Genomic DNA, 27,582 nt, shown 5'->3' with positions numbered 1-27,582 from the left:
CAATCCTAGTAGTCTCATCTTGAACACTATTAGAAAAGTAAAACATCTTTAAAACACATGAAAGGGGCAGCCCGGGTGGCTCAGCAGTTTAGCACTGCATTTAGCCCAGGATATGATCCTGGAGACCCGGGATCGGGTCCCACGTCAGGCTCCCTGCATGGAGCCTGCTTCTCCCTCTGCCTGTGTCTCTGCCTCTCTCTGTCTCTCATAAATAAATAAATAAATAAATAAATAAATAAATAAATAAATAAACAAACAAACAAACAAACACATGAAAGGTTTTCATTCTTCAGTCTCTCAACATTCCATTATTAAGCAAATGTCAGTCTCAATATTAGCCCTAACTAATATTTTCTAAATTATACAATGACTCTGTCTTGAATTCACAAAAGCAAATATCTTTTCTATTTCAACCACAGAAAGTACATTTTACCTCAAACTAATAAAATTCAATCATCATTTTTTTCTACTCCCTTTTTTTTTGAAGGCCAAACATTTTGTAAATATTTAGGTGTTTAGTTCTAAAGTAATACAACCGATTTTTTTTTTAACTCAACTAGAACATATGTATCCAAGTGAAAGTTGCCCTTTTATTTCTTTGGAAAGCTATGTGTTTCTTCAAAAGATGTGTCACTTCAAAAAAAGTGACAGATATATCTTTGAAACACCTTAGAAAATGTCTTCAGAGACAAATGGTTTCCAATCACGATTTCTTCTAATCTTCACAAAACCCAAAGAAAAGGTACTATTACCACCTCCGTTTTGTAAGTGAGTCCACAGAGACTTAGAAAGCTAACTTGCTCATCACTGCAATGAGTAAATGGCAAAGATAAGACAAGGTCCAACTGACTTTAAAGCTCTGGCTTTTCATTGTTTCACTGTAAGTACCACTGTTTTGATAGTAAAATAGATGTGATTTGATGATCTCATAGAATATTTACTTTTTATAAAACTGTTTTAAAATTTATGAGGGTTTAGTTAACTATTGTCACTAGAATAAGATGAAATCCATCTAAGAAAACAAATGTTTTATAATAGACTTCTTAAAAGTAAAGTCTTATTTTTCAGCTCTATCATACCATTTCCTCTCAAACTGGGCTCTTTGCCCAAATGTACTCTAAAATTATAATTTCCTGGCAAAGAGCTTTAAAAGAAAAGAAGCTGAGATTTTTCTCCTCCTTTCACCCTTTAGAGTCTTTCACTTTTATTTTCTTTTTTTTTTTTTTTTTTTTTTATTTATTTATGATAGTCACAGAGAGAGAGAGAGAGAGGCAGAGACACAGGCGGAGGGAGAAGCAGGCTCCATGCGCCGGGAGCCTGATGTGGGATTCGATCCCGGGTCTCCAGGATCGCGCCCTGGGCCAAAGGCAGGCGCCAAACCGCTGCGCCACCCAGGGATCCCTCACTTTTATTTTCTAAGAATCTTTTCACTTAACCTCAATTGGAACAAGAGACTATTTACATATGAAATTTGCCAAGGACCCATGTATCTGCCATACAGAAAAATCTACCATGATTTGTGCCAAAGACACTACCTACACTTTAAAACTAGGCTTATCCATATATTTTATTCCTCATTTATTTCCCTACATCTCAAAATGTGAAGATAAAATATGAGGATTTACTCTTTGTACACTCGAAACTCCTCACTCCCATCCCTAGAACACTAGAATTAACTGCATTAATCCCAACCATAAATACATAAAGGTGTATCTACATTAATCAAAGTGTAACTTCAGGGAAAGTTTAAACCGACAATATTAACAAGTGCATCATTCAATGAGTTCTGTACTCTGACTTCTGCTTAATTTTTATAGGCTTTCATAAGTAGAGATGAGGGCTGTAAAGACAATGGCTATGTTCAGCCATCTGCACAAATGGGAACTATTTTGCTTGATTTCTCAGTACAGTGTGATTACACAGTAACAGCACATATGAAGCCATTTCTCAGTACTTCCCTGTGGTTCTTCGTAAACAAATTAAGAAGATTATGAAGATTTATGAAAATATTTTTGCTTTTTTAAATTGGGAGTATTTTTACCAATTTGGTTTTGGGTTTTTTTTTATATATATATACTCTCTATCTCAAGTAAATAAAATCTTTAAAAAATCTTAATAAAATCTTAAAAAGAAATAAATAACACTACAAGTCCTCAAAATCCAATATTCCAAAATGATAGAAATTTTTCTTGGCTTGGGAATTCCATGGGCTTAAGGTAAAATCCTGTTCCTTTTTTGATGCAAAAACTTTGGTTATTTTCATATGAAAACTTAGAAACTTACGGAAGTTTGTTTTTTTTTTTTTTTCTTACGGAAGTTTGAAATAATTTTTCCCTATCACTGGATATAATGTTCCTCCTTTTAGTCAAAAGATCGTTTCAAGATGTACTATGAATCCAGAAGAGAAAAAGACCTCTGGTAAGCAAATGTACTTTACTTTCAGAAAGGAATAGCTAAACTCAGGTCAGATAATTATTTTTAAGATAAGTAGCAGTTTAGAGAAGGACATAGTAATAAGAATGCCAGATAACAGTAAAAGACAAGACTAGGTTTAGGGAAAAAACAGCCACATGAATACAGAAACAAAGCTTCAAATATGCTAAAAGAGCACACTTGACTGTTTCTATGAACTAAAACTATGAACAGTTCTATGAACTGTTTCTATGACTACTTTTACAACAAGAAAAGCAAGAAAATTAATTGCTTTCTTTGTCAATTTCAGAAGATTGGGTCAAGGCCTTCATTTTGGAATGATCTCCCTCAAAACTGGCTGCATGAAAATGTTTGTAAAATATTTTAAAAATACAATGCTTAAAGTTTACTTCATTTATTTAGAAAATCCATCACATGATACACCATACTTCCCAATGATGCTGAATACAAAGTATAACCATATCACTATTTTAGCAGACTCTTTGAAATCATATGAGTTTTTTGTGAATATTAATTAAAGCTATCTAATCAAGTGCTAAGACTCTATAGAAGGAAGAATCCCCATTGTCTTATCATTTGCCTAGTACTTGAATTCTCTATTTTTAAGATTTTATTTGACACAGTCAGGGGGAGAGAGAGAGAGAGGGAGAGGGACAGAGAATGAGAGAGAGAGAGAGAGAGAGAGAGAGAGAGCAGGTGCACAAGCAGGCCTAGCTGCAGGCAGAGAGGAAAGGCAGGCTTCCTGCTGAGCAGAGAGGCGGACAGTGGGGCTCCATCAGGGCCTGAGCCAAAGACAGATGCTTATGCTTAACTGAAAGACCCACCTAGGCATCCCCTGAATTCTCTTCCATTAGGAAAAAAAAAAAAAAAAAAAAAAACCACAAAACCTTGGAAGTACTGAATGAGAATCAAGCTCATAGAAGGAAAACTCACTCTACTGGCAGAAGAAAAATCGTCAAAATAGTTTCCTCTCAAGAGTTAATTAGTTCGTATATTTTTAATCTCCACTGGAATTTTATGAGATTCCATTGTTTAATTTAACCCTTATTTCTTATAATTCTTAGAAATTACATGAACTGGGCAGACCTGGTGGCTCCGCGGTTTGGCACCGCCTTCAGCCCAGGGCGTGATCCTGGAGTCCCGGGATCGAGTCCCACGTCAGACTCCCTGCATGGAGCCTGCTTCTCCCTCTGCCTGTGTCTCTGCCTCTTTCTCTCTCTCATAAATAAATAAATAAAATCTTAAAAAAAAAAAGAAATTACATGAACTATAAATTTTATGCAGAGCAATCATTTCTCTATGATACAAATTTCACCAATTACTAAAAATGTTTGAATAGCTGATCAATGGAAAATGGTTACTGGCTGCTGTTTAACTGCAAGATGACGGACTAATTCACATTCAGCTTATAGGTACAACCCAATGCAGTAAGTAATTAATATAGTAAGTAATTACACTAAAACTAATTCTTTCTAAAGTTACATGACATAACACCAAATGTAAAGTATCAATCATGTCACTGAGACAAATATATTATTTATTTGAAAGTACAATAAAACTTAACGAGAGGTTAATATCAAAACTAAAAAGGAATAACATATGGCATTATCTGGATATATTTCATTTTGCAATTGATACTGCAGTCAGGATTGGATTTATAAAGCAGCCTCAAGATGCTCTTGAATTTTGTCTGTGCATGGATATACTTTTATGTACGTAAGACAAAGCAAGCCAAAAGGTCTACCTTAAAAAATTAGGTCTGAAATCTAATCTTATCACTAGTGAGGTTTTTTATCTTAGATTCTTTTATTTTCTGTATCTTCTTTAAGAAAAGAAGAAACTAGGTCACTTGAAACATTCAGAGGTAGGAAAGAAGTGAGTCTGGATATTAGGATAACACAGGGTCAAAGGGTAACCTAAGTGAAGGAGAACATGAAGGTAAAAGTCCACTTAGAATAGTCTCTACCATGGAATTTATCTATACACACCCAATTTCTGACTTAAACTTAGAAACATAAAGATATGGTAGAGATATCTGCAGAGGAAGAAGCTCAAAACTGCCAATGCCATCACTTTTTTTTTTTTTTTTTTTTTTTTACTGGATGGACTTTTATTTTAATGTCAAAAGCACAGCCTTTGGGCTGAGGCAGAGACGGTGGATGCCCAGCCCAGACCCTTGAGGCCCTGCCCCTAGCCAGGGGCAGCTATGCCAAGGGAGGCAGGGGGTAGGAAGAGAAGGGGCCTCCCCACCATCATGTTTTTGATACAGTATCCCATAGCTGGAAAGAATGAGTCAGTTCTCCTATCAATGAAAAAATACTATTTAAAATCAGAGCAGCACTAACCATACTACTACCCAGGATGGGGTCTTGAAACACCATTTCTGACAGAAAGAAAATACTACTTCTAGGAGAAATGGTTGATTCCAGATCCAGGACAGGAAGTGGATATGATAAGCCCTGAATATCTTGTCACAGCAGACAATAAGGAAACTACAAGACATGTTGTCCCTGGAGGGACTCCCACTGACCAAAAGATGGGGGTCACTTTGAGCTTCAGCAATAGTAACTGCAATAGATTAAAATCCATCTAATATGTATGAATCCATTAGCTCATAATGGCACTTAAAAAAAAAACAGAACTGGTCCTCTCTGAAGAAAAACAGGGAACTAATTCATTCTCTTGCAAACAGGTAAATAAAAGGGAAGAATCAAGCATTTATCCAGTCTTTCTTTTATAAACTGTACCACTGCATAATCAAACAAAAGATAAGGGAAGTGATTCTATAAAAGCATTCCAACTAACAAATGAAAACAAAATGATTTAGAATTTCACCATTTTGCAACATCCAATAAATTAACAGAAATAAGCCTAACCACCAAGAGCTGCTAACATCACTAAAAAAGAAAGGCAACCAGACACTAAGTGACTAATACAGTCTTGCCAAATACCACCTGTAACAGGTTTGCCTAAAGGATCAAAATTGAGCCTGTCAGTCTCTGGATCCAGTTACTTGTTTGCAGAAAATATGTAGGGCAAAACAACGCATAGAATGCACCTTGGGAAAGCAATCAGCAAATAGTGGGAAACTACCAACAGCCTGCACTCTTCAACAGGATAAAGGGAGGGAGAACTAGCATAAAAATTAAAAGTGACATTTCCTACAAAAATTATTTTTTAATTGGCAAGACTAAGCTACAGTGTCTAGCAATGCACATTTAGGTTATTAATATATAAGTCTGTATAAGGGTTACTTATGGGGAAAGGCAGCTATGATTTGGATGGAGCACTAACAAGGGAGGGCAGCAGTTCCATTCCTTAACCCAACTGGTCATTACAAAGATGTCTGTCTTAACATTAATCATTCGTTTCTTACTGATGTTTTATTTTGCAATTAAAATATTTTGTAGGGATCCCTGGGTGGCGCAGCGGTTTGGTGCCTGCCTTTGGCCCAGGGCGCGATCCTGGAGACCCGGGATCGAATCCCACGTCAGGCTCCCGGTGCATGGAGCCTGCTTCTCCTCTGCCTGTGTCTCTGCCTCTCTCTCTCTCTCTGTATGACTATCATAAATAAAAAAATAAAAAAATAAAAATAAAATAAAATAAAATATTTTGTAATAGCAGGTTCAAGACACCTGAACGTTGCAAACACCTAATAAAGGCTTTGTATGATTCCCATTCTCTAGACTAATGCAGTGAAAATAAGAGGTTAAAAAAAGAAGTCAGTGTCCAACATTCCCTCCTTTCCCACTTCCTCTTCTAAGGGAACCACCTAATATCACATTTGGGGCCCAACAGATTCACTTTCCTGGAATTTGGACAATTCTAAGAAAGAGAACATGAGATACCCAAACCTGTTCGTCTCCCAGTCTTCCTCCACCCCAAAGTCACTCAAACATAAAACCTAGGAGCCAAATTGATGCTTTCTTCCTTAATCACCACATCTAGTCTATCAGCAAGTCCTTCATTTCTAACTCCAAAATACAACTTAAATCTATCCACACTTCTCTCCATCTCCATTGACTCCACCATCTAATCATGAACGATTGCCATGGTCTTCCAATTTATTCTGCTGCTTTTATTCTTAACCCTCTACAATCTCTTCTACCCAGAACTAGAGTGATCTTTTAAAAACATAAGCTGCTTGTAATTCTGTTTAAAGCCATTTAATGACAGCTTACTGCACTTTCACATCCAAATTCCTTTCCGTGGCCTGCATCATTGAATCCCTGCCCATCTCCCTGACCTCATCTCCAACCACTTTCTCCCATTTTACAATCCAGCCACAGTGGCCTCATTTCAATTCCTCCCACACACCAAACTCTCTCTGATCTCCAGGCTTTCTCATAGCTTTCCCTCTGCCTGGAATAGTCTTTCCAGCTACTCACAAGGATAACTTCTCAATCCCATGTCACAGCTTTAGTACTACCTTCTCAGAGAAGCTCTGTCCAACTGCCTTATGAAACAGATTCCATCATTTTTCTCTATCAGTATGTGCTACTTCTATCCTTCATAGTTCAAGCTCCAACTAGAGTGTATGTTCTGTGAGGTAAAAGATCTCAACTACTTCGTTCAACAATGTACCCAGCATCTAGCATTTGAAAGGCAGTTAATTAATAATTACTAAATATATAAATAAATGAGCAAATGAATGAACAAGCTATTGACATCCAATTTCTGTCACAAGCAATGATCAGTGAGTAAAGAAAGCCAGTTTTTTCCTTCCAATTTTTTTTTAAATTCTAGTTAGTTAACATAGTGTAATATTGGTTTCATCACTTACATACAACACCCAATACTCAACATAACAAATGCCCTCCTCAATGCCCATCCCCCATTTAGCCCATCCCCCACCCACCTCCCTTCATCAACTCCGTTTGTTCTCTAACGTTAACAGTTTCTTATGGTTTAGAAAGCCAGTTTTTAGAAAGAAACAGGAGACTGGGGCAACTCGACAGACTCAAGAGAGATCATCCGGCCCCAGAGAGAAAGAGTCAAGGAAATTAGCTGCCTATTATCTTTAATTCATTTTTTCCTCAAACATTTAAAAGGCGCACCCAAATTACAAAAATAATTTTAACTTGCATTCCTTTCCAACTATAGAACTCTAGGTACCAGGATTTTAGAAAATCAAAACTCTTAAAAATGAAAAATGATCTGGACAGAGAGTAACATTCTATACTTTGAATGTAAAAAATACCTCATCCTTGGAATCACATATGCTCAACAATTTCCCCCAATTTTCTAAGAGTATTGTGCATATACCATGACACTAACATTTATACCAAGATATCTGGAACTAACTGAAAATATTACTCTATTTGATCTAAGATGTCTGGTATCCTATAAAAATTTATAGACTAATTTAGAACCCACATATACTATCACATGTAGACCTATATTAATTATCAGCAATTTTAAGTTTTCCATAATTCTCATTTTGCTACACTTTGTAAGATACAGGCTTTAATATACTTTTAAGAAGTTCAAGGTAATTTGTACCAATTCATAGCATGCAAATGATGAATCTATTTTTAATATTCATACATGTCTATTTACCTATTTCTTACTTTCATTTATTCAATTTTAGACTTTCTGGAAAAAACAGTTGTAATGAGACATTTCAAATACAGAATCTGTTCTAAGAGCTAAGAATTGAAATTATAATAATCCTAACATACGAGGCAATTCAAATAAAATCATAACAAAAAAGAGGCTTGGGACAAATAAAAAAGATAGTTTCTATCAGATAGTGTAAATTTTCTCTTTAGCAGAAAAACCTAGAGACCTTTGGTACTGAAAGAGTGGAGCTGGTAGGGAAAGAAATTGATGCAATCATAATTACAGCTTTGCACAGGGTCATTCTACACCAAAAGGCACATGAGCCTTTTTGCCTCATAGCAAACTCTATCTATTACATATTCTTTTGTGAACTTCAGACATCAAGGATCAACATTTTCCATTTTCCCATATTTCAGTTGGGACCTATATAAGGTGTTCAAAATAATACAGCTTTTAAATAATAGCTTCCTTTCTCTCCTTCACCTCCATCATATTGCATGTAGAAGTAGTTACCCTTATACAAGTCTGGATACCTCTGGCAAAGCCATCACTGAGCTCTGAAGTACCAGGATAGAGTCTGAAATGAAGTCAGTTTTTTGACTGGTACTACTACATATGCCAACGTTTTTTTTTAAGCTGCAGATCACAACCCATTAGTAGGTCATGAAAATAATTTGGTGGATCATGACTAGTAGTTTTTTGATGAAACAGAACATAACAGAAAATAGAAAAATACCAAAAACAACCCACATGGTACACTGTATGAAACTTCTGTTTTAGCTTTGTATGTATGTGAGTATGTACTGGGTTTCACCATCAATACTTCTTAAAAAAATTTTTGAGAGCCACTAATATAGGATCACCTGCCTAGAGTGACAGTACCTTTAGTTCAACACAGGCTTCTCTGAAGCCAGGAAAATTAAATTCAAAGCACTTTTCACCCCTTACAATCCAACTTAAACCTTATATTATTAAAGCTTTATTGATACACACTTCTGGAATGAGCATTACTTCAGAAAAACAAACTTCAACCTAGCTGTGTTTAGGTTTACCTTTTTCTTTACATTTCTAACAAATTCTTAAGTACTAATATATGCTATATCTCAGGCCCTTAAAGAACAGAAGATAAATTAATCTTTGCCTCAGGTTGACTAAAGATTGAGTTTATCTCCTGTTTTAATAATGTGCAACTGAGGTTTGCTCACCAGGAACTGCTCCAGGTGTTACTGTCATACGCCCTCCTTCTCTTCAGGAAAGAAGAGCCAAATGACCATTGCCATCTACAGGGCCTAAATCAATTCTAACAGAGTTGGTGCCACTCCCAATTAGCCAAGAAAAACCAAAAGGAGTACAGATACACTGTATGGACCAAGTCATTATGCAAAAAGATGCTCATGTTTGCTTCATTCTTTTCTTTCCCTTTAATCAACTTAAAACCTCCTCCCCTAGCCTGCCTCTGAAGTTGGGAGCCTCCCCCAGGTAGTAGGCCTGAGCTGCTGCCTTTGTTTTCTAACAGTTCTCAGGTCATCTTCTCAAAATAAACTCCAGCTGCCCACTTGTGAATCTCTCCAATAATAAGCACAGAAGAATTCTGATTCCAAGGGCATATAAATTAGTAATATAGACATAAAACGAAGCCCACATCTCTTCTCAATATTTTCATGATTTTTTGTCATATCCTCCTATCTACTTATCTGGTCTGTTGTTTTGTTCCACACAACTCAATTCCAAGAGCTGATAGTTCCCAGCTGTCTGTTTATCTGCATTCCCAATTTCTGGTCTAAGGTCGGGGCTACTGATGCTACAAGCTGATATGGGCTTTTCATGCTAAGGAATCTATGAATACCTTCTCCTTTACTCTTCTAATATCCTTGTCCTTTTACTGTTGCTTTTTCATTCCCTAATAAACTACCTTCTGACTGATGGTCCATTTATTCATAGCAACACTTTCCCCTAGGAAATAATTGCTTTCTTACCCTCGCTTTTCATTTGTGTGAAAGCACTTTGTAACCCTAGCATTTTAACTTGAATCTTCAACTTTACTTCCCCCTAACTACCTTTTCACATCTTTTTATATAAAAGAAAAAAAAATTGCAAAGAATCCAACCATGGTTTAAATCAAAGAACTTTCCTTATCTGTCTTGAGAATAAATTTCAGTAGCTTACTCTCTTATTATCCTTCCAGTGTTTTCACTGTTCCACACCAACTTTTCCTCCAAGTATACCTTAACGATTTTTAAATTTTAAGTAACTATTAATCCTATAATCAAACTGAGGAGCAAAGCCCGTCTGGTAAAGTATATCTCTCCAGCAATGATATTCCGTCCTCTAACAAATATTGTTTATATAACTACCTATCCTCAAGCAACCAGTTTCCATGCTACCCACCACCTATCACAGAGCTCCACCTCCGCCGTTTAAGAATGTTCTACTCATAAAGATCTTATGCTTCCAACATTCCCTCTTCTATCTGTTAAAACTTACCTGCTATGTGGTCATTTTTCCTCCATCTAGTAGTTCCCCTACAAAAAAATCTGAGAAATTCAACTTACCAAAATGCTAACAATTTAATAACCATTGAACAGTCTTCCATTCCCAAAGGGGACCTCTGTGACAGATCCGTTAAGGAAACTCAGGGAATCTAAAAGCTATTTTGATACCTCAAGTCAGTGACTTTAGGTGACCACACAGCCTTGTTGGTGAGACCAAATCAATTATGTAAAGGTAAGAGCAGCCTTCCAGACCCTCTAGTCACAATTCTCAGATCTGGCTGCCCAGTGGACTCTCCAATTCCCAGAGGACAAGAACGATACCAAAGAGCAAAGGCAGGCCTAACACTGGGTCAGATATACATGAATGGCATGCTAAAAATATAAAGACATGTATGGTAAAGGAATAACAAATACTCAGTAACAGGGATCCCTGGGTGGCGCAGCGGTTTGGCGCCTGCCTTTGGCCCAGGGCGCGATCCTGGAGACCCGGGATCGAATCCCACATCAGGCTCCCGGTGCATGGAGCCTGCTTCTCCCTCCGCCTGTGTCTCTGCCTCTCTCTCTCTCTCTCTGTGACTATCATAAATAAATAAAAAATTAAAAAAAAAAAAAAAACAAATACTCAGTAACAAATACCCAAGTAATGACAATCCTTTGGGGGATAGGGAGAGAATGTATCTGAAAACAGATATACTTACAGACCTTCAACTATATTCACAATATTTTATTTCTCAAGTTGGGTAGCATAATACATAAGTAGTTATTAAATTAATCCCCATTATCTTTTGAATAGCTAAAATTTTGTAATTAAAAAAAAGAAAAATATGAAGACGGCATATATTCAAATGGATATATTAGGAATACAGAGAAATACCTTAGGCTAGAAAGCACTCAAATAAGATTCTATATGAAGCCGGCCTTTAAGGAAGAATAAAACACAGATTCCTAGCAAAAAATAATACAAACTTCTCCAAAGGAAAAGCCTGAACAAAGGCAAAGTTGGGAGTACCCATACCCTACAACCTAAATAAAAAACAAAAGGGAAACTTCAAGACAGATTCATCTTGGAGAAGAAGAACAAAGCCTGGGGATTAAATCTGAGACCAAGTGATAGGGGTCTTAAGTAAACAAGCGTGCCCCAAACCAAAAAGTTTTTAAAAATTTAAAAAAAAATTTTTTTAAAGGGAATAGCATGGTGAAAGGATGTTTTAAGAAAACAAATCAAAAGCCATTGCAGGCAGTGTCCTATGGATCATTAGGAGGTTCTGCAGGCAGCAAAAGGGGAGTAGAAGGAGATAAGGCAGTGAGAACCAGGTCCTAGTGCCTGCCTCTACTCCAAACATAGCCTTCCTGCTGCTAAAAATAGTTTTAAACCACTGCCCTAAAGTACCTAGTTGGAAGGCATTGCTGTAAATCAAGTATGACGGTCATAAAACCCAGGTATGGGGTAGTAGTATCAAAAATGAAAAAGAGAAAAGAAAATGAATCTAGACTTCTTGATGGAGAATTCAATAGGACTTAGTGACAAACTAGAAAGAATAATGAAAGAATGGATCTGCATAAAAAAATCAAATATTCCAACTGAACACACCTGCTGGTCATACAGACTTGAACATCAGCAACATAAATGTGACCATGTAAAAATGTCTGAGCCCTAAGGAAGTGCTCCCTATGCAAGGCAGAAAAGCAAAGCAACATTCTTACAGGGATTAGGAAAAGAACAAGCAGAGGGCCCACAGGATTGTACAAAGACATGGCCACCACACCATGGAAGGCTAAAAGAAGTGTTTTCAAAAAGAGGTATCACTGTACACAATGAGAGGGTGCACAGCCTTTGCAGCCAATCAGATTCAGGGTTCTGGCATCTCCTCCACTTGACCAAATTATTTAACCTCTCTGAGTTTCACTTAATAAGGAAAAAATAAACCAACATTTAGCATCGTTCAACACATTATGGAACACTGTGCTAAGTGCTTTTACACATGACCTATTCTAATCCCCGTAACACACTTTACAGATGAAGAAATTAAATTTAGAACTAGCATAATAAGCTGCAGAGCCACGATTCCTCTTTCTTACGACAATAAAATAAAGGAATGTATATATAAAGTTCCTGGGGGGAAAAAATGACCTCAAAAATGGCATATTTTATTATTAGAAGGTAATAATCAATAGGGAGGACACAAAAACTCACTTTCAGTAATCCCTGTCATAGCCTTCCATGGAGCAAACTCTGTGTCCTCAGCTACAAAACAGGATTACTTCCTGTAATCAAACTTACTTAATAGGGTTGCTATGATGATATTATGAAAATGAAAATGCTATGAAAAAATTTTAAGTGACATTCAAATACCTGGGCTTAATGTCACATAGCTTGCTTTCCAGAAATGCCTTCCTGGAACAACGAAGTCTCTCTGAAGAGAACTAAAAATGAGCCTGTTGGAGTGCAAGCATCACTTTGTAAAGTATAAATGACCATGAAATGGTTATATATACCACCCACATCTCCCCCTGGCCCTTCTAGGTTTTCTAGAGCCCCTGCAAGGCCAGGGGATCTCTTACACCTATAAAGAAACCGGTAATTTACAGCCAATGAATGAATAGAGCTTCTACTTCAATTTGGAGTTGTTCAACTTGACCTTTGGGCATTATCTCAGAGGTGGCCCCCTTACAGTCCTTCCAAAACAGAAAAGAAAAAAAGTTTCCAATTTTCTTCTAAGATACTAAAACTGGGTGCCCAATCAATACGGGAATTCAATACAAAATACCAGATAAAAATCAAGGGCTCTGATAACAAGTCTCTTTTGGACGCCCTTCCACACACCCACCTTTTTTCACCTGAACAGATGGTTTCCAGGCCTCAAGGCTCACATGTCTAGTCACACAATTCACAACAGCTCACAAAGTTCCTACCTTTTTAATTATTCCATGTTCCTGAATATATATATCACCTTTCGTCTAAAGGTCTCTAAGTATCAGAACACAGGAACTCCTTAATCTTCACAACAGCACTCTCTGGGAGGAAGGTTAGTACTCCTCTTATTTTATAAATTACAAATGAAAGACTGAGATTAAATGTTTCAAACAACACCAGTTAAATGACGTTGATTCATTCTTGGGGGAAAAAAAGATGCACATTATGAGTTTATATCTATGGGCAGCCTTGATTTAGCCTGATCATTTCAAATGCTACTTTTAAAAGTATCTGCTGTGTACTCTCACGCTTCCAGTATATCAAAGATCAAACTAACAGTAAGTACCAAAGCATCACTATTTCTATATGCTAGAAAACAAAACAAAACACCATGTGGGGAAGGGGTTCTAATTTAAGATTCCTACTGTCTTGCATCCATAAATAGTTTTGGACTTGGGGGGGGTGAGGAAGGAACACCTGTCAGGGCAGCGCACCCACAAGTTTCGCACACTATGTAGCTATTAATACTGAATTCCTTCAACGGCAAACAATCCGCCTTCTCAAATAAATGGCAGTATCACGAAAAACATTGGACAAAAGCGCCCAGAATGCTGTAAGCAGCCTCGTGAACGCCCAGTTTCGCACCCCGGGCTTCGCAGACTCGCCGGGAGGAACAGGCCCAGGACTTCCCACGCCGCCAGGCCCGCGGCCGCGCAGACGCGAGGCTCGGCCTCCCCTCGGCCTCCCCTCGGCCTCCCCTCGGCCTCCCCTCGGCCTCCCCTCGGCCCCCCGGGCCTGTGGGCAGCCGCGGCCCGGCCCCGCCTCGCGACGACCGGCGCGCCCGGCCCGGGCCCGCCGCCGCGGAGGGGGTCGCCGCCAGGTCCGGCCTCGCCGCCCCCGCCCCGCCCCACCCCGCCCGCGGCCGCCGGCGCCCCCTCCTCCAGCTCCCGGCGCCCAGGCGCGTTACCTCTTGGGCGCTGGCGGCTGCTCCATGGTGGCCGGCGACAGGGGAACGGCCCTGGTGGGCGGTGAAGGACGGAGGGAGGACAGGAGCCGGGCACCGGCCGGCCCAGGCCCGGCAGTCACCGGGGAAAACCTCCAGGAACTCGGACCAACTTTCCCGTAACTCCGCGGCGGATCCTCCTCCCGCTCGCGAGGGCCGCGGCTCCCGCAGCCCCGCCCCGCCCCGCCGCCCCGCCGCCCCGCCCCGCCCCGCCGCCCCGCCCCGCCCCGCCGCCCCGCCGCCCCGCCCCGCCCCGCCGCCCCGCCGCCCCGCCCCGCCGCCCCGCCCCGCCGCCCCGCCCCGCCGCCCCGCCCCGCCGCCCGGGGAGAGTGGGCGGGGCCAGGCCCTGGTGGGCGGAGCCAGCGGCGGGCTCAGGCCTGGTGGGCGGAGCCGGGCCCTGATGGGGCGGGGCAGGGGCGGAGACGCAGGCGGAGTCAAGCGCCGGCCCCCGAGCTGCGAGCGGAGAAAAGGCGCGGAGACCGGCGGACGAGGCCTAGTGAGGATCCGGGCCTGTCTGTCCTGGCGGGGGGCGGGGAGGCACCTTCCCTCGAGCCAGCTGAGAGCTGCCGCTCCGCATCTGCCTCCGAAAATTGGCTTTTGCCCCAATCCTATTGGCCTCATTTCTTCTCTGGATTTCCCAAAGACACATCCCAAGCGTCTTGTGCAGCCCTTTGAAGTGTCACTAACCGCCCACGCTTCTGTCTCTAGTTGTTTATAATTATTGGCTGTTTTACGCCCGCCCGGTTTGACGTTTGTAGCTACAGCACGAGGGATACCACTGGAAATTCTTGTTTGATGTTGACTGTGGACAAACTCCTCACTACATTTCACTATGATTACGTCTGATTACAAAGAAAATAATGACTGCGGTGAGATCTCAGCGCACAGATTTCAGCGCACTGTGGTCTTGCCAGCTGTTCGCTTGGGTCACCTGGAAAACCTAATACAAATTATGGCGCACAGAAAAGAGGTCAAGAAAAGTCTTTCTTCCTTCTTGTCACCCTGTCTCCCCAGCCTTTTCCTAAGGCCCTGACCTCATTGTGATTTGATCCCTTCCTGCATCTATCTTTTTAGGATACCATTTAACCTGAAGTTCCCTATATAAATATCTTTCTTATGATCATCTAAGGTGCTATGTAATGAGTTTGCTTTCATTAGAAATTATCCAGGTGTAGAGTCATAGAGGTTTCTTGAAGGTTAGGGCAAAGTCTATGAAGAGAATGTTAAATAAAGGGACTTTGTGAATATTAATCCAAATTAGACTTGTCTAATAGTCGTTTTCCTCTTTTTTGCATTGTTTCCATATGTAATAAACTTACATGATTTATTTTTCAAAGCACTATATTCCCCATTAAATTTAGTTATGTTAAATTTAAGACCATTCATTGTTGAACCCTGAAGTCAGGTTCTGCAAAAAAGAGATTGTTATAAAATTTTATACTCATTTTCATTTACTAAACATCTACGGTCTTATAGTTCAGAACTAACAAGACAGCAAAAAGCTAAATTATTAAAACACAAAAGCTAGGAAAAACTTTTGAAGTTATGTCATTCTATCCCTCACTTCTCATCCTCACTTCCATGCCCTAGTCCCATCTTCTTCTATTTCATCAAAAAAATATTTCAGAGAACAGCATTTACTCTTCTTTAAAAATTGTCATATTTTAAAATGGGATCAAATTGTCATACTTTAAAATGGACTCTGAATTATGCTATGAATCTTAATCTCCAGAAAGACTTTCCCAGTCAAACCACCAGCACCACCACCCCCACTATCTCTGACATTTAAGTTATGAAAGAGATGCCTCTCATCTATATGCCCATAACACGCTGTGCTGGTTGTACTAAATTAAAGTTCTGTTTGACTATCATTCCAGCCATGAGTCTACTGAGAATTAGACTATGTTTACCTTCTCTATCCCTTGCACAGCAAGTACCTCGGATATAGTAAGGTTGGATAACTTCCTTAGCCCCCCAGATTCATTCTCCATTCTTTCCCATCTGCCCTGTGCCCTAAGGGTTGACCTATATGGCTGACATTATGGAGCTCTCAACTCTTTGGCTTACAATAGGAAGACCCAGCAAGAGATCATCTGAGGGAGAAAGTAAGGCTACGTATTCTCCTGATTCCCTTCCAGTGAGGTCACCTGGAGCCCAGCTTTCATTTCTTCCCCTCATCCCTTTGGGCCTACAGGTAGTGAGTGCCCTGCTATTCTGGTTGCGGAAACATAATAAAATAAATAAGCACCTAATTAATAAGATTAGGTATTGAAAACTGATAACGAAGAAAAGTAAGGGATGCCTGAGTGGCTGAGCAGTTGAGTGTCTGCCTTGGGCCCAGAGTGTGATCCTAGAGTGCTGGGGTCCAGGCCCATGTCGGGCTCCCTGCATGGAGCCTGCTTCTCCCTTTGCCTATGTCTCGGCCTCTCTCTCTCTCTGTGTCTTTCATGAATGAATGAGTGAATGAATGAATGAATGAATGAATCTTTAAAAAAAAAAAAAGGAATAAAAGTAAAATAGGAAAAGGGGGATACACCGTGGAGGAGAAGGCATGAAATTTAGAAATGGGCAGCAGGGAAGGAGTCAGCAAGAGGGAGGCTGAGGAAGTCAGGGGAGCACCTTGCAGATAGTGAAGGGAAGAGAAATGTGAGGCCAAGGAAATAGTAAGTGATAAGGCCTGGAGGCGAATGTGCCTGCTGTGTTGTATTACTAAATCAAAAAAGGTTTTCTCCTGAATTACTTTTGTAGAAAACAAAACAAAGCAAAAAGACTCCTCAAGTCTCTGTTTTGTCTATGAAAAGCGAATCTGAAGATTCCCAGAAGGAGAGCATAGGAATTACCATTCAACCTGCAAATAAAGGCAGCAGCCTTTGTGAACAATTGAAAACTGTAGGAAAATTTGAGATGTATATAAGGGTCACTCAGCTTCAGTTAACCATGAGAGTAAAGTAGTCTAATTCTGCATCCAACAATTCCAACTGGAATGTACACTTTATTTATTTATTTATTTATTTAGTGCACACTTTAATTAAACTAGCAAATGGCTCACCAGAGTTCTCAACTGGGTGTTCTCAGAGAATTGTAAGAGAAATCTGCAATTTGAACTCAAATTGGAATAACAAGACTACATTTGTGTCGCTGAATGCATACACCACGATGTTTTATAAGTAGAAAAATACTAACGTAAAGATTTTTTTCCTTGTTATACTTGTTGCTGCTTTTTATTGAAATTGCATTTATGTTACTTTATTTTATCATTTTTATGTGCATTTGAAAAATAATACTAATTAACACTGAATCTTTTCTACTATTACTGGGAAGAGTTTGGGGCTGAGAGAAAGCTCTGATCAAATATATTACATTATGTAACTTCTTATTTGCAGGAAAACTTGGAAGTATTTCCTTTCAAGAGGCAACTTAACAACACATTTCCCTTGATAATATTTTTCTCTCTTGGGATCCCTGGGTGGCGCAGCGGTTTGGCGCCTGCCTTTGGCCCAGGACCCGATCCTGGAGACCCGGGATCGAATCCCACGTCGGGCTCCCGGTGCATGGAGCCTGCTTCTCCCTCTGCCTGTGTCTCTGCCTCTCTCTATCGCTCTGTGACTATCATAAATAAATAAAAATTTAAAAAAATATTTTTCTCTCTCTTTTTTTTTAAGGATTTTATTTATTTATTCATGAGAGACACACACAGAGACAGAGAGAGAGGCAGAGACATAGGCAGAGGGAGAAGCAGGCTCCATGCAGGGAGCCCGATATGGGACTTGATCCTGTGAGTCCAGGATCACACCCTCAGCCAAAGGCAAACGCTCAACCGCTGAGCCACCCAGGCGTCCCATATTTCTCTTTTCTAACCCAATTTTATAGTGAGCTGGAACTAGCATGTTGCAGTTGAATTCAACTACTATTCTATCATAGCAATCTTGTTTTTTTTAAGATTTTATTTATTTATTCATGAGAGACACACACAGAGAGAGAGAGAGAGAGAGGCAGAGACACAAGCAAAGGGAGAAGTAGGCTCCATGCAGGGAGCCCGATGTGAGAACTTGATCCCAGGACTCCAGATCATGCCCTGGGCCAGAGGCAGGCACTAAACCTCTGAGGTACCCAGGGATCCCCTTATCATAGCAACCTTAAACTTTTATTTCACTTGTTTCTCTACCAAACTGTAAGCCTCTTGGGAGTAAGGACAGTATCTCTTTTGCACATGTCATCTCAAAAGTCTGGCATATCAGTTAACTACAAGAAACATCTTTAAATGAGTTTTAAAACAAGCCTAGAGGTAGATGTTTCTAGGTTTGATTAAGTCTTTCATTTACTTGTTTCCTCCTCAAATGATGGCTGCCAAAGCTCTAAGCATCACAAGAAGACATGGCAATGCTTAGCAGCAGAAGAGGGTTATTTCTTTCTGAATACACTTTTCAGAACGGTGGGAAAAAACATTCTAGCAGCCTCTTTGCAGATTTCACTTCATATCCTATTGGCCAGAATTGTGTCATTGCTATCAAAGGAAATGGGACCACGAAAACCTGTTTAGACCAATGGTGATTCACCCCATGGAACTGGGTTTGTAGCTGAGACTGGAATTGAAGTTCCCTGAAGCTTATGACAAGGAGAAGCATGAGAGAAGAAAAAAACTGGGATTCTATTATTGAGGGAAAAAATGGAACAATTGTAATAGGCGGGATCCCTGGGTGGCGCAGCGGTTTAGCGCCTGCCTTTGGCCCAGGGCGCGATCCTGGAGACCCAGGATCGAATCCCACGTCGGGCTCCCGGTGCATGGAGCCTGCTTCTCCCTCTGCCTGTGTCTCTGCCTCTCTCTCTCTCTCTCTCTGTGTGACTATCATAAATAAATAAAAATTAAAAAAAAAGAAAAAAAAACATTTAAAAAATTGTAATAGGCAATAGCCCCATGCAACAAAAACATCAGGAATTTTAAGAAAGATAGGTAATTGATAAACTACATATTAAGTGAACGTTAGGTGTACCATTTGTCATCTTATTTCCTCTCAGTTCCAAATTCATCCCTCATTGCCTGCTTTGTTAAAATGGAGCTAAGTTCTTTAAATCTTAATCTTTATCAGATAGAATAATTGTTAAACTTTGTCACTAAAGATCCATGGAGAGACATTGCAAAAGAGTTTTCCTCCCTGATTGGTATGTTTTCCACTGGAAGACTCCAGCAGTGGGGACTGCTTATCTGGATCCTGCAAGATGCAATGCTTCTCCAGTAGTTGGCTGCTTCAATGCAAGGCAGCAACAGCACTCAGTGGTCAACAGTCTCTCTCCCCACCACAACTTATTTCTTCCTTGAGCAGTTTTGGGGCAGAGTATCTCAGTGAGAAACCTCACTATGGATAGTTTTCCCCAGAGACCTAAGAGAAGGATTTCTGGAAAGTTCTAGAAGGCAGATGTCCAGCAAGTTCCACTAGTGTGGCACCACAGCAATTTCTCTGCTATTCAGTGAGATGTAATTGTGTCTTCTCCCACAAAATCTATATCACAACCCCTGCGGACCTCTTTTTGGGTGCTTTGTCTTAGCTCCACGGGGAGTAATCCTGATTTCTGCTATTCCTATTTTCTTTAGAGTTTTCTTTACCTGTTACTAGCCAATCCCCTGTTACTGCAATCCCCTATTATAGTTAATAATTTTTTTGTATTAAACTTTCTTCATTCAAATAACTATGTGGCTTCTGTCTTTTGTGGTTTCTGTATCAGACTGGACTTTGACCCATACAGAGAATAATAGCAAAGAATTTCAGGCCCAGTTGTAAACTCAGGGAAAGAAATGATAAAAATCAGATTGCTTCTATTTTCAGTTTAATACATAATTATCTACACCAGCAGCTCTCAAACTTTTTGGTCTTGGGACCACTTTACAGTCTTACAAACTATGGACAACCTCAAAACAAAACCTTTGTTTATGTGATTTACATCTACCTATATTAAGAAATTAAAACTTAGAAATTTTTAAAGAAGCACAAGGGTACACAAGTACACAATCCTTTAGTCATCAGAGGAATGACATCATCACATGTTATGTAGCATCTGGAAAATTCTACCATACACTCATGAAAGAATAAAATGAGAAGGGCAGTTAACATTGTAGTATTGTTTTTTAAATAGTTTTGATTTTGTGAACTCCCCAAAATAGTCTTTAGTACCCCCCAGAAGTACCCAGATCACACTTTGAGAGTCACTGATTTATAGTAACTATATGTAAACACAGTAACTAGGACCTATGGGGGAAGAGATATAGAAAATATGATCATTGCTGTCTAACAATACAGTTTACTCAAAAATATAAAGTATATATTCATATGAGAATAAAATGATTTAAGCCTTACATAGTAAACTACCAATAAATTCTGTCATTCAGAAAAGTGCTGTAGTTCAAATTAATATGGTCTAGAGCTCAGCCAAATAATAATGCCTTCCATTATTCAAAATCACCCTCATTATAGCATCATTTTTAAGGAAAAAGAAAGAAGTTTCTGTTATATACAAAGATAAGTTCCAGAACAAGCTGAAGATATCTCAAATCTTCACAACAATGATTGGTTAAGACACTAACCTAAAGACAGATCCAAGGAAAAAAAGAAAACCAATGCTAAGAAACTGGCAAACACCATCATTTAAAGCTTTTATATGGCTGGCCTTTGTTACATTAATATAAGAAACTTAAGCTCTAGAAATAAATCGGTTCCATGTCTTCATAGTTTCTCTTTTTATATTTTTGTTTTTTCAATTTTTTTCCATACATGCCTATAGTCTGAATAATTTCTAACTTGGTCTTGATTGAACTAAGCAGAAGGAAGATGTGCTTACTTCCTGGCCAGGAAAGCTAAGAAAATAAGAATACCCCAAGACATGCAGCGGTGAGAGCGGTTAATGCTGTTGGGAAACTGGACAATAAGACCTAGGACAACAGGATAGAAAAGGGGAGATAGGTATTTTATAGAGAAGCTGTAATAAAATTGAGCCATCAAACAATCAAATCAAATTCAAATCCAACTTCAGAAAACTTGGAACAATAGAGATTTTTACTAACAATCCCATGTAAATGCTGAGGAAAGAAATATATGTCATATTCACACAACACAATTCCCTAAAAATCTTTACCCATCTTTCTCGCTTTCTCACGTTTTCATGACAACCATCCAATTTGCTTCTCCCTCCCTCATCAAACTCCTACAACCCCCTTCCCTCCCCTGTCCCCCCTTGGCAAGCTTACACTTCCTCTCCCCCTCTCCCACAATTGACCTCCCTTTGCTGTTACTTCAGGCCTTTTCCTACTGAGAATAATCTGACCGCCTTCTTTTTGATTCTGTAGAGCTCTTTTAGCTTTACTTATTTTTGTCAGCACAACATAGTCCTAGGAGACAAGAAATGAAGGATTCTTCCTTAAAAGGGCAGAGGAAGCAAGAGAGAGAAAGATAGTGAATCCTCAAACGTTGATATTTTTGTTCCTATCAAACATTCTTTCAATCAACATTTTTTTATTAAGTTGACAGGCACAGACAATGAGGTATGATCTCTATCCTGAAACTATGAGGTTTTCCTATTGTAAGCTTCCCATGCTCCTTTCTTTGGACTCTTTTCCAAAGGGAGTGATTACTTTACAAAAGGTAATTTTTTGCTTAATGAAGTGATTACTTTACAAAAATTATCCATGGAAAACCTTTACATGGTTAATTTCCTTCAAGCATTTAAACTATGATTTCAATTTCAGTCTTCATTGAGAAAGAGGGTAAGATGACTGTGGTTTCTAAAATTTCTTTTGAGACAAATAATCAAAGGCATTACAAAAAGTTATCTTAAGGGCACCTTATTAACAAGTCACCATTGACAAAGGACTATTAGATTACCACTTTATATTTAGGTACAAATGAAGGAAAAGGAGAATAATGGAGAAGCTTCTAGACACCATAGGCTTATGCCTAGCACACTGAAATTATTTTTAAAAATGTAAGTCAAGAGTAAGAGCATTGAAAATATAAATAAACATAACATCGATTTTTGTCTGTATTAGTTATCTTTTGCTGCATAACAAATTGCCCCTCAAGATACCAACTTAAAACAACACACATTTATTAGTCTTGGTTTCTAGAAGTCAGGAATTTGGGTGCAGTTTAGTAGGGCCCTCCAGCTCAGTCTCTCAAGAGGTGTTGACCAGGGCTAGTCACCTCTAGATTTAACCTGTAAATTTAAAGTAATCCCAATTTTTTAGAAGTCTCAAAAGAATTTTAAATAGGATTTAAAAAACATACCATCAAGCTTGAATAGAAGAGAAATTACATGAAAAGTGCCCATAAGTTTCTGAAAGAAAGAACAATGGAAAGAGATTTGTCTGCCAGATGGCAAAACACATGATAAAATTTTGGTAAAGATGTTCAACATCATTAAACAATCATTAGTAAAATGCAAATCGAAACCACAATGATATATCACTTCACATTCGTTAACATGGCTATTATCAAAAAGAAAAGAAGTATCTTGACTATACCATTGGTGAAAAGGTGAATTTGTGCAGCTACTATGACAATTGCATAGAAGTTTCTTAAAATATTACAAATAGAAATGCCTTACAATCTGGCAATTCTACTTCTGCATATTTAACCAAAGAACATGAAAATACTCGAAAAGATACATGCACCCTCATTTTCATTGCAACATTATTTATAATAGCCAAGATATGGAAAAACCCAAGTGACCACAATGGATGAATGGATAAAGAAAATGTGGTGTAAAGACAATAGAATACTATTCAACCATAAAAAAAAAATGAAAACTTACCATTTTCAACAACATGAATGAAATTTGACAGCATTATGCTAAATGAAATAAGTCAGACAGAAGAAGAAAAATACCATACTGTATGACTTCACTTACATGTGGAATCCAAAACAAAACAAAACAAAAACCAACCTCAAAGATATAGAGAACAGATAGGTGGTTGCCAGAGGTGGGGGTTGGGGAAAGGGGGCCAAAATATATAGACTTTCAGTTATAAAATAAATCATGGGGATGTACAGTAGAACATGCTGACTATAGCTAACATACTAAATTGCATATTTGGAAGTTACTGAGAAAAAATCTTAAAAGTTCTCATCACAAGAAAAAATATTTTGTAATTATGTGTGTGACAGATAAACTAGATCTATTGCAGTGATCGTTTCACAATATATACCAATATTGAATCTTTATGTTGTATACCTGAAACTAATATGTCAGTTATACCTCAAAAACATAGTAGTGATTAAAACAGTGTGGTATTAATTCACATGTAGATAAATTAATGTGTATAATGATTCATGAGCCCAGTACAGAGCCATTTTTATGTGGATATGTTGTTTATGATAAGATGACATTTTACATCACAGGGAAAAGAATGAGCTGCTCAATAAACTGCATTTAGACAATTGACTATTTGAAAGGAAAAAATAAATAAATAAATACATACATACATACATACATACATATATACATACATACATACATGCATACACATCATTACTTCTCTGTTTATAGACCTCTGTATCAGGCTTCTTTATATTGCTACCCATTGAAGACTCAACCCAAACTTCGCTAACAAAGGGTTATTTAACTGGGTCTTCTAGAGCAGACTGTAGGATTGCTTGATTTAGTGGTTCAATACTGACATGAAAGACACAGGGGAAAAAAAAAAAAAGGAAAGACACAGGGGTTTTGTTTATTGTTTTTCAATTTCTTTTTCCATCTCTTGGTTTTGACTTCTGAAATGTTAGCTTCATTCTAAGGCTAAGTAGCTGCCAAAGTTCCTAGCCTCAAATCTGTACACCAGCCTGCCCAAAAGGAGAAAAAGCACTATCTTTTTAAAGAGGAACACTATCTCCATCAAAGAAGGAGAAATATCCTTGCCCAGAATGCTTCTGCAACAACATTCTTGTCACATTGGCTCAAGCTGTCAGGTTGACCATTCCTTAACATGCAATAATTTGGCTTGTGCTTGAACAAATGATTGGCTTATCTTACTAAATCATGGAAAGCTGGACACAAATTCCCTGTTTAGCCTTAAATAGCAGGACCCTCTCTTAGAGATAGGAGTGGTATCAATTCTTATTATGATGCCCCAAATGAAAGAAATGCCTATTGCACAAAAGAGGGAAGAAAGAAATAGCTCAATGTCCACTATGATAATATATCAGAATACCTGATGCATTAGACATCTAAATCATTAAAAATAGACAAACGTGAAGTAGAGCAGAATTCCTTACACCTTAACCATGAACTATAAATAGTGGCTTCCTTCCAAAGAATATAGTGTGTAAAGCGGGGAGAAACAAGTTACTTTTCAGTAGAAAAATAGAACCTCAGCCAGGTGATCAAGGTCAACATCAAGAGTGATAAGTCATATTTCTTGTATGTATCCTTGATCTGATGTGATGTGAAAGACACTTTACCTCCGTGGTCTTTCTTCCAAAACCACAAGACCCAGTCTCATTATGAGAAAAACATCAGACAAATCCCAACTGAGAGATATTCTACAAAATGTCTGACCAGTATTCCTCAAAACTATTAAGATAATCATCAAAAACAAAGTCTGAGAAAATGTCATAGGTCAGGCGAGGCTAAGGTGACATAAAGACATAAGTGTAATGAGGTATCCTAAATATGTTGGGAGTCCTATAACAGAAAAAGGATATTAAGTAAAAACTTAAGGAAATCTGTCAATTAATAATGACATCAATATTGGCTCATTAATTGTGACAAATGTACCAAGCTAATGTAAGATGTTAATAACAAGGAGATTGGGTTCGGGGTATATGAGAACTCTATACTACTTTAACAACTTCTTTGTAAATCTAAAATTATTCTAAGACTTAAAGTTTATTTTAAAAACATTTTAAAACACATTTAAGACCTCCAAAACATATTTTAGAAGAGCACATAAGAAAATATTTTAATATTTTAATTAACAACACAAGAAATAACAGGTCAGTGTTAGCAAGGATGCAGAGAAAGGGAACCCTCTTGCACTATTGGTGAGAATACAAACTGGTGCAGCCACTCGGGAAAACAGTATAGAGTTTCCTCAAAAACTACTCTATCTACTCTGTGGCCCAGCAATTGCACTAATAGGTATTTACCCAAAGGATACAAAAACACTGATTCAAAAGTGTACGTGCTGCTTATAGGAGCATTGTCAACAATAGCCAAACTATGGAGAGACCCCATATGTCCATCAACTGATGAATGGATAAAGAAGATGTGGTATATATTTATAGATACAATGAAATGTTACTCAGCCATCAAAAATAATGAAATCTTGCCATTTACAATGACGTAGATGGAACTAGAGGGCATTATGCTAAGTGAAATAAGTCAGCCAGAGAAAGACAAATACCACTTATTTGTGGCATTTAAGAAGGAAAACAGATGAACATATGGAAAGGGGAGAAAGAGAGAGGGAAAGAAACCATAGAGACTCTTAATGATGAAACTGAGGGGCGATAGAGGAAGATGGGTGGGGATGCCACCCATCTTAACTTAATGAAACTGAGGGGCGATAGAGGAAGATGGGTGGGGATGCCCTAGTTGGGTGATAGGTATTAAAGAGGGCACTTATGATTAGCACTGGGTGTGGTATGTAAGTGATAAATCACCGAATTCTACTCCAGAAACTAATATTGCACTGTATGGTAACCATGTAAAATGTAAATTTAAAGAAGAGAATATTTTTATAATCACAAGCTAGAAGATCTGATAAGAAAAATGCAAAACTCAGAAAGCAGAAAGATTTGCCTCTTGAAGCTTGAAGATTTGACTACATAAGAATTGAAAATATTCATAAGAAGAAAGATAATATTCCAGGTGAGTAGATACTTAATGGAATGAAACAGAAGTATCTTCATACATATTAGATGAAGAATTAATATCTAGAATACAATGATATACAAAGAAACTGATTAGGGTAAGACAATCTAAACAGACAAATGGGTAAAACATCTAAACTTATAAAATCATAGAAGAAATTCAAATAGTTAGTAAACATGAAAAGATGCTCAACCCTACCAATAATCAGGGAAATGCAGATAAAGCAACAGTAGTGTTTATAAGTCATCCATTTGGGAAAGAAAAGGGAAGGAAGAGAGAAGGAAAAGGGGAAAGGGAGGAGAGCAGTAGAGAGAGTATATGATGGACCTTGAGAGCAACTTCACTTTATCAAAAGTGTAAGATTAAAACATGCATAGGTGTTTTCACCTATAGGTGACTTCAGGAAGCCAATGAAAGACAAGCTGGAAACTATGCTGCAAAGCCTAATACAGAACTTAGTGAAGTAGAATGAAAACAATCACTACTTTTGTTTAAGGAAATATCTTGATAAGCTTCTTTGGGTGGGAAAGACTTGGTCTATAAGAGGAAATATGTAAACAAAGAGAGCTGGAATCAGATTTGGAAATGTATACAAGTTCCAAATGCTTCTGGACTCCAGGAAAAGACTTAGTGAAGCACTAAAATAGAAACAGAGTTACTATTGATAGATATGAGTTTAGTGTCATCATATCTATTCAGTCCTTGTGAAAGGGAATATAAAGGAAGGGAGAAGAAATGTTGGGAAATATCAGGAAGGGAGACAGAACATAAAGACTCCTAACTCGGGGAAACGAACTAGGGGTGGTGGAGGGGGAGGAGGGCGGGTGTTGGAGGGGAATGGGTGACGGGCACTGAGGTGGACACTTGACGGGATGAGCACTGGGTGTTTTTCTGTATGCTGGTAAATTGAACACCAATAAAAATTAATTAAAAAAATAAAAAAAATAAATAAATAAAAATAAAAAGATTTTTTAAAAGCCAAAAAAAAAAAAAAAATAGAAACAGAATTAGATTCGACTGCCACGCCATTGAAGTGTACTCAAGAAGACACTCAATGGCATTAAGATTAGGCATATTTTAAAAACTTCTGTAGAATTTCATCTTTCCTTAAAATTTAAGGACTGGTAATTAGTAGCTAGCTAATATCAACTCTAAGTTTGTGGAGTGATTATTTTTGCAGGAAAAATACAGTTGTAGAAAAGTTTAGGTTGTAAGCTTTAGTTGTCCACAGCTGGAGGAAGCCTAGCTTTTGGCATGCAGCCATGTCCAAGTTCAACCACTCACCTGAGGGCACCAAATTCTAGGCATAGTGCCTAGAA

General features: G+C 38.5%; 1 protein-coding gene and 1 pseudogene across 2 annotated transcripts in view; one reads left to right on the top strand and one right to left on the bottom strand.

Annotated features, from left to right (window-relative positions):
- The window catches only part of STK3 (serine/threonine kinase 3), a 272,048-nt gene extending 257,465 nt beyond the window's left edge, over nucleotides 1-14,583 (bottom strand). The window contains exon 1 of one of the 2 annotated variants that reach the window (XM_072734231.1): nucleotides 14,369-14,583. In XM_072734231.1, the coding sequence (XP_072590332.1) occupies nucleotides 14,369-14,394 (26 nt within the window). In that variant the 5' untranslated portion in view covers nucleotides 14,395-14,583. The remainder of the gene's footprint in view (nucleotides 1-14,368) is intronic. The other variant, XM_072734232.1, reaches the window with a different exon arrangement.
- LOC140595098 (protein naked cuticle homolog 1 pseudogene) overlaps nucleotides 14,393-27,582 on the top strand; it is a 44,902-nt pseudogene continuing 31,712 nt past the window's right edge.

This window comes from Vulpes vulpes, chromosome 13 (genome assembly GCF_048418805.1).
Source record: "Vulpes vulpes isolate BD-2025 chromosome 13, VulVul3, whole genome shotgun sequence".
Classification (NCBI taxonomy): domain Eukaryota; kingdom Metazoa; phylum Chordata; class Mammalia; order Carnivora; family Canidae; genus Vulpes; species Vulpes vulpes.
The sequence above is the reverse complement of the archived record's forward strand: the minus strand, read 5'-3'. Positions and strand labels throughout refer to the sequence as shown.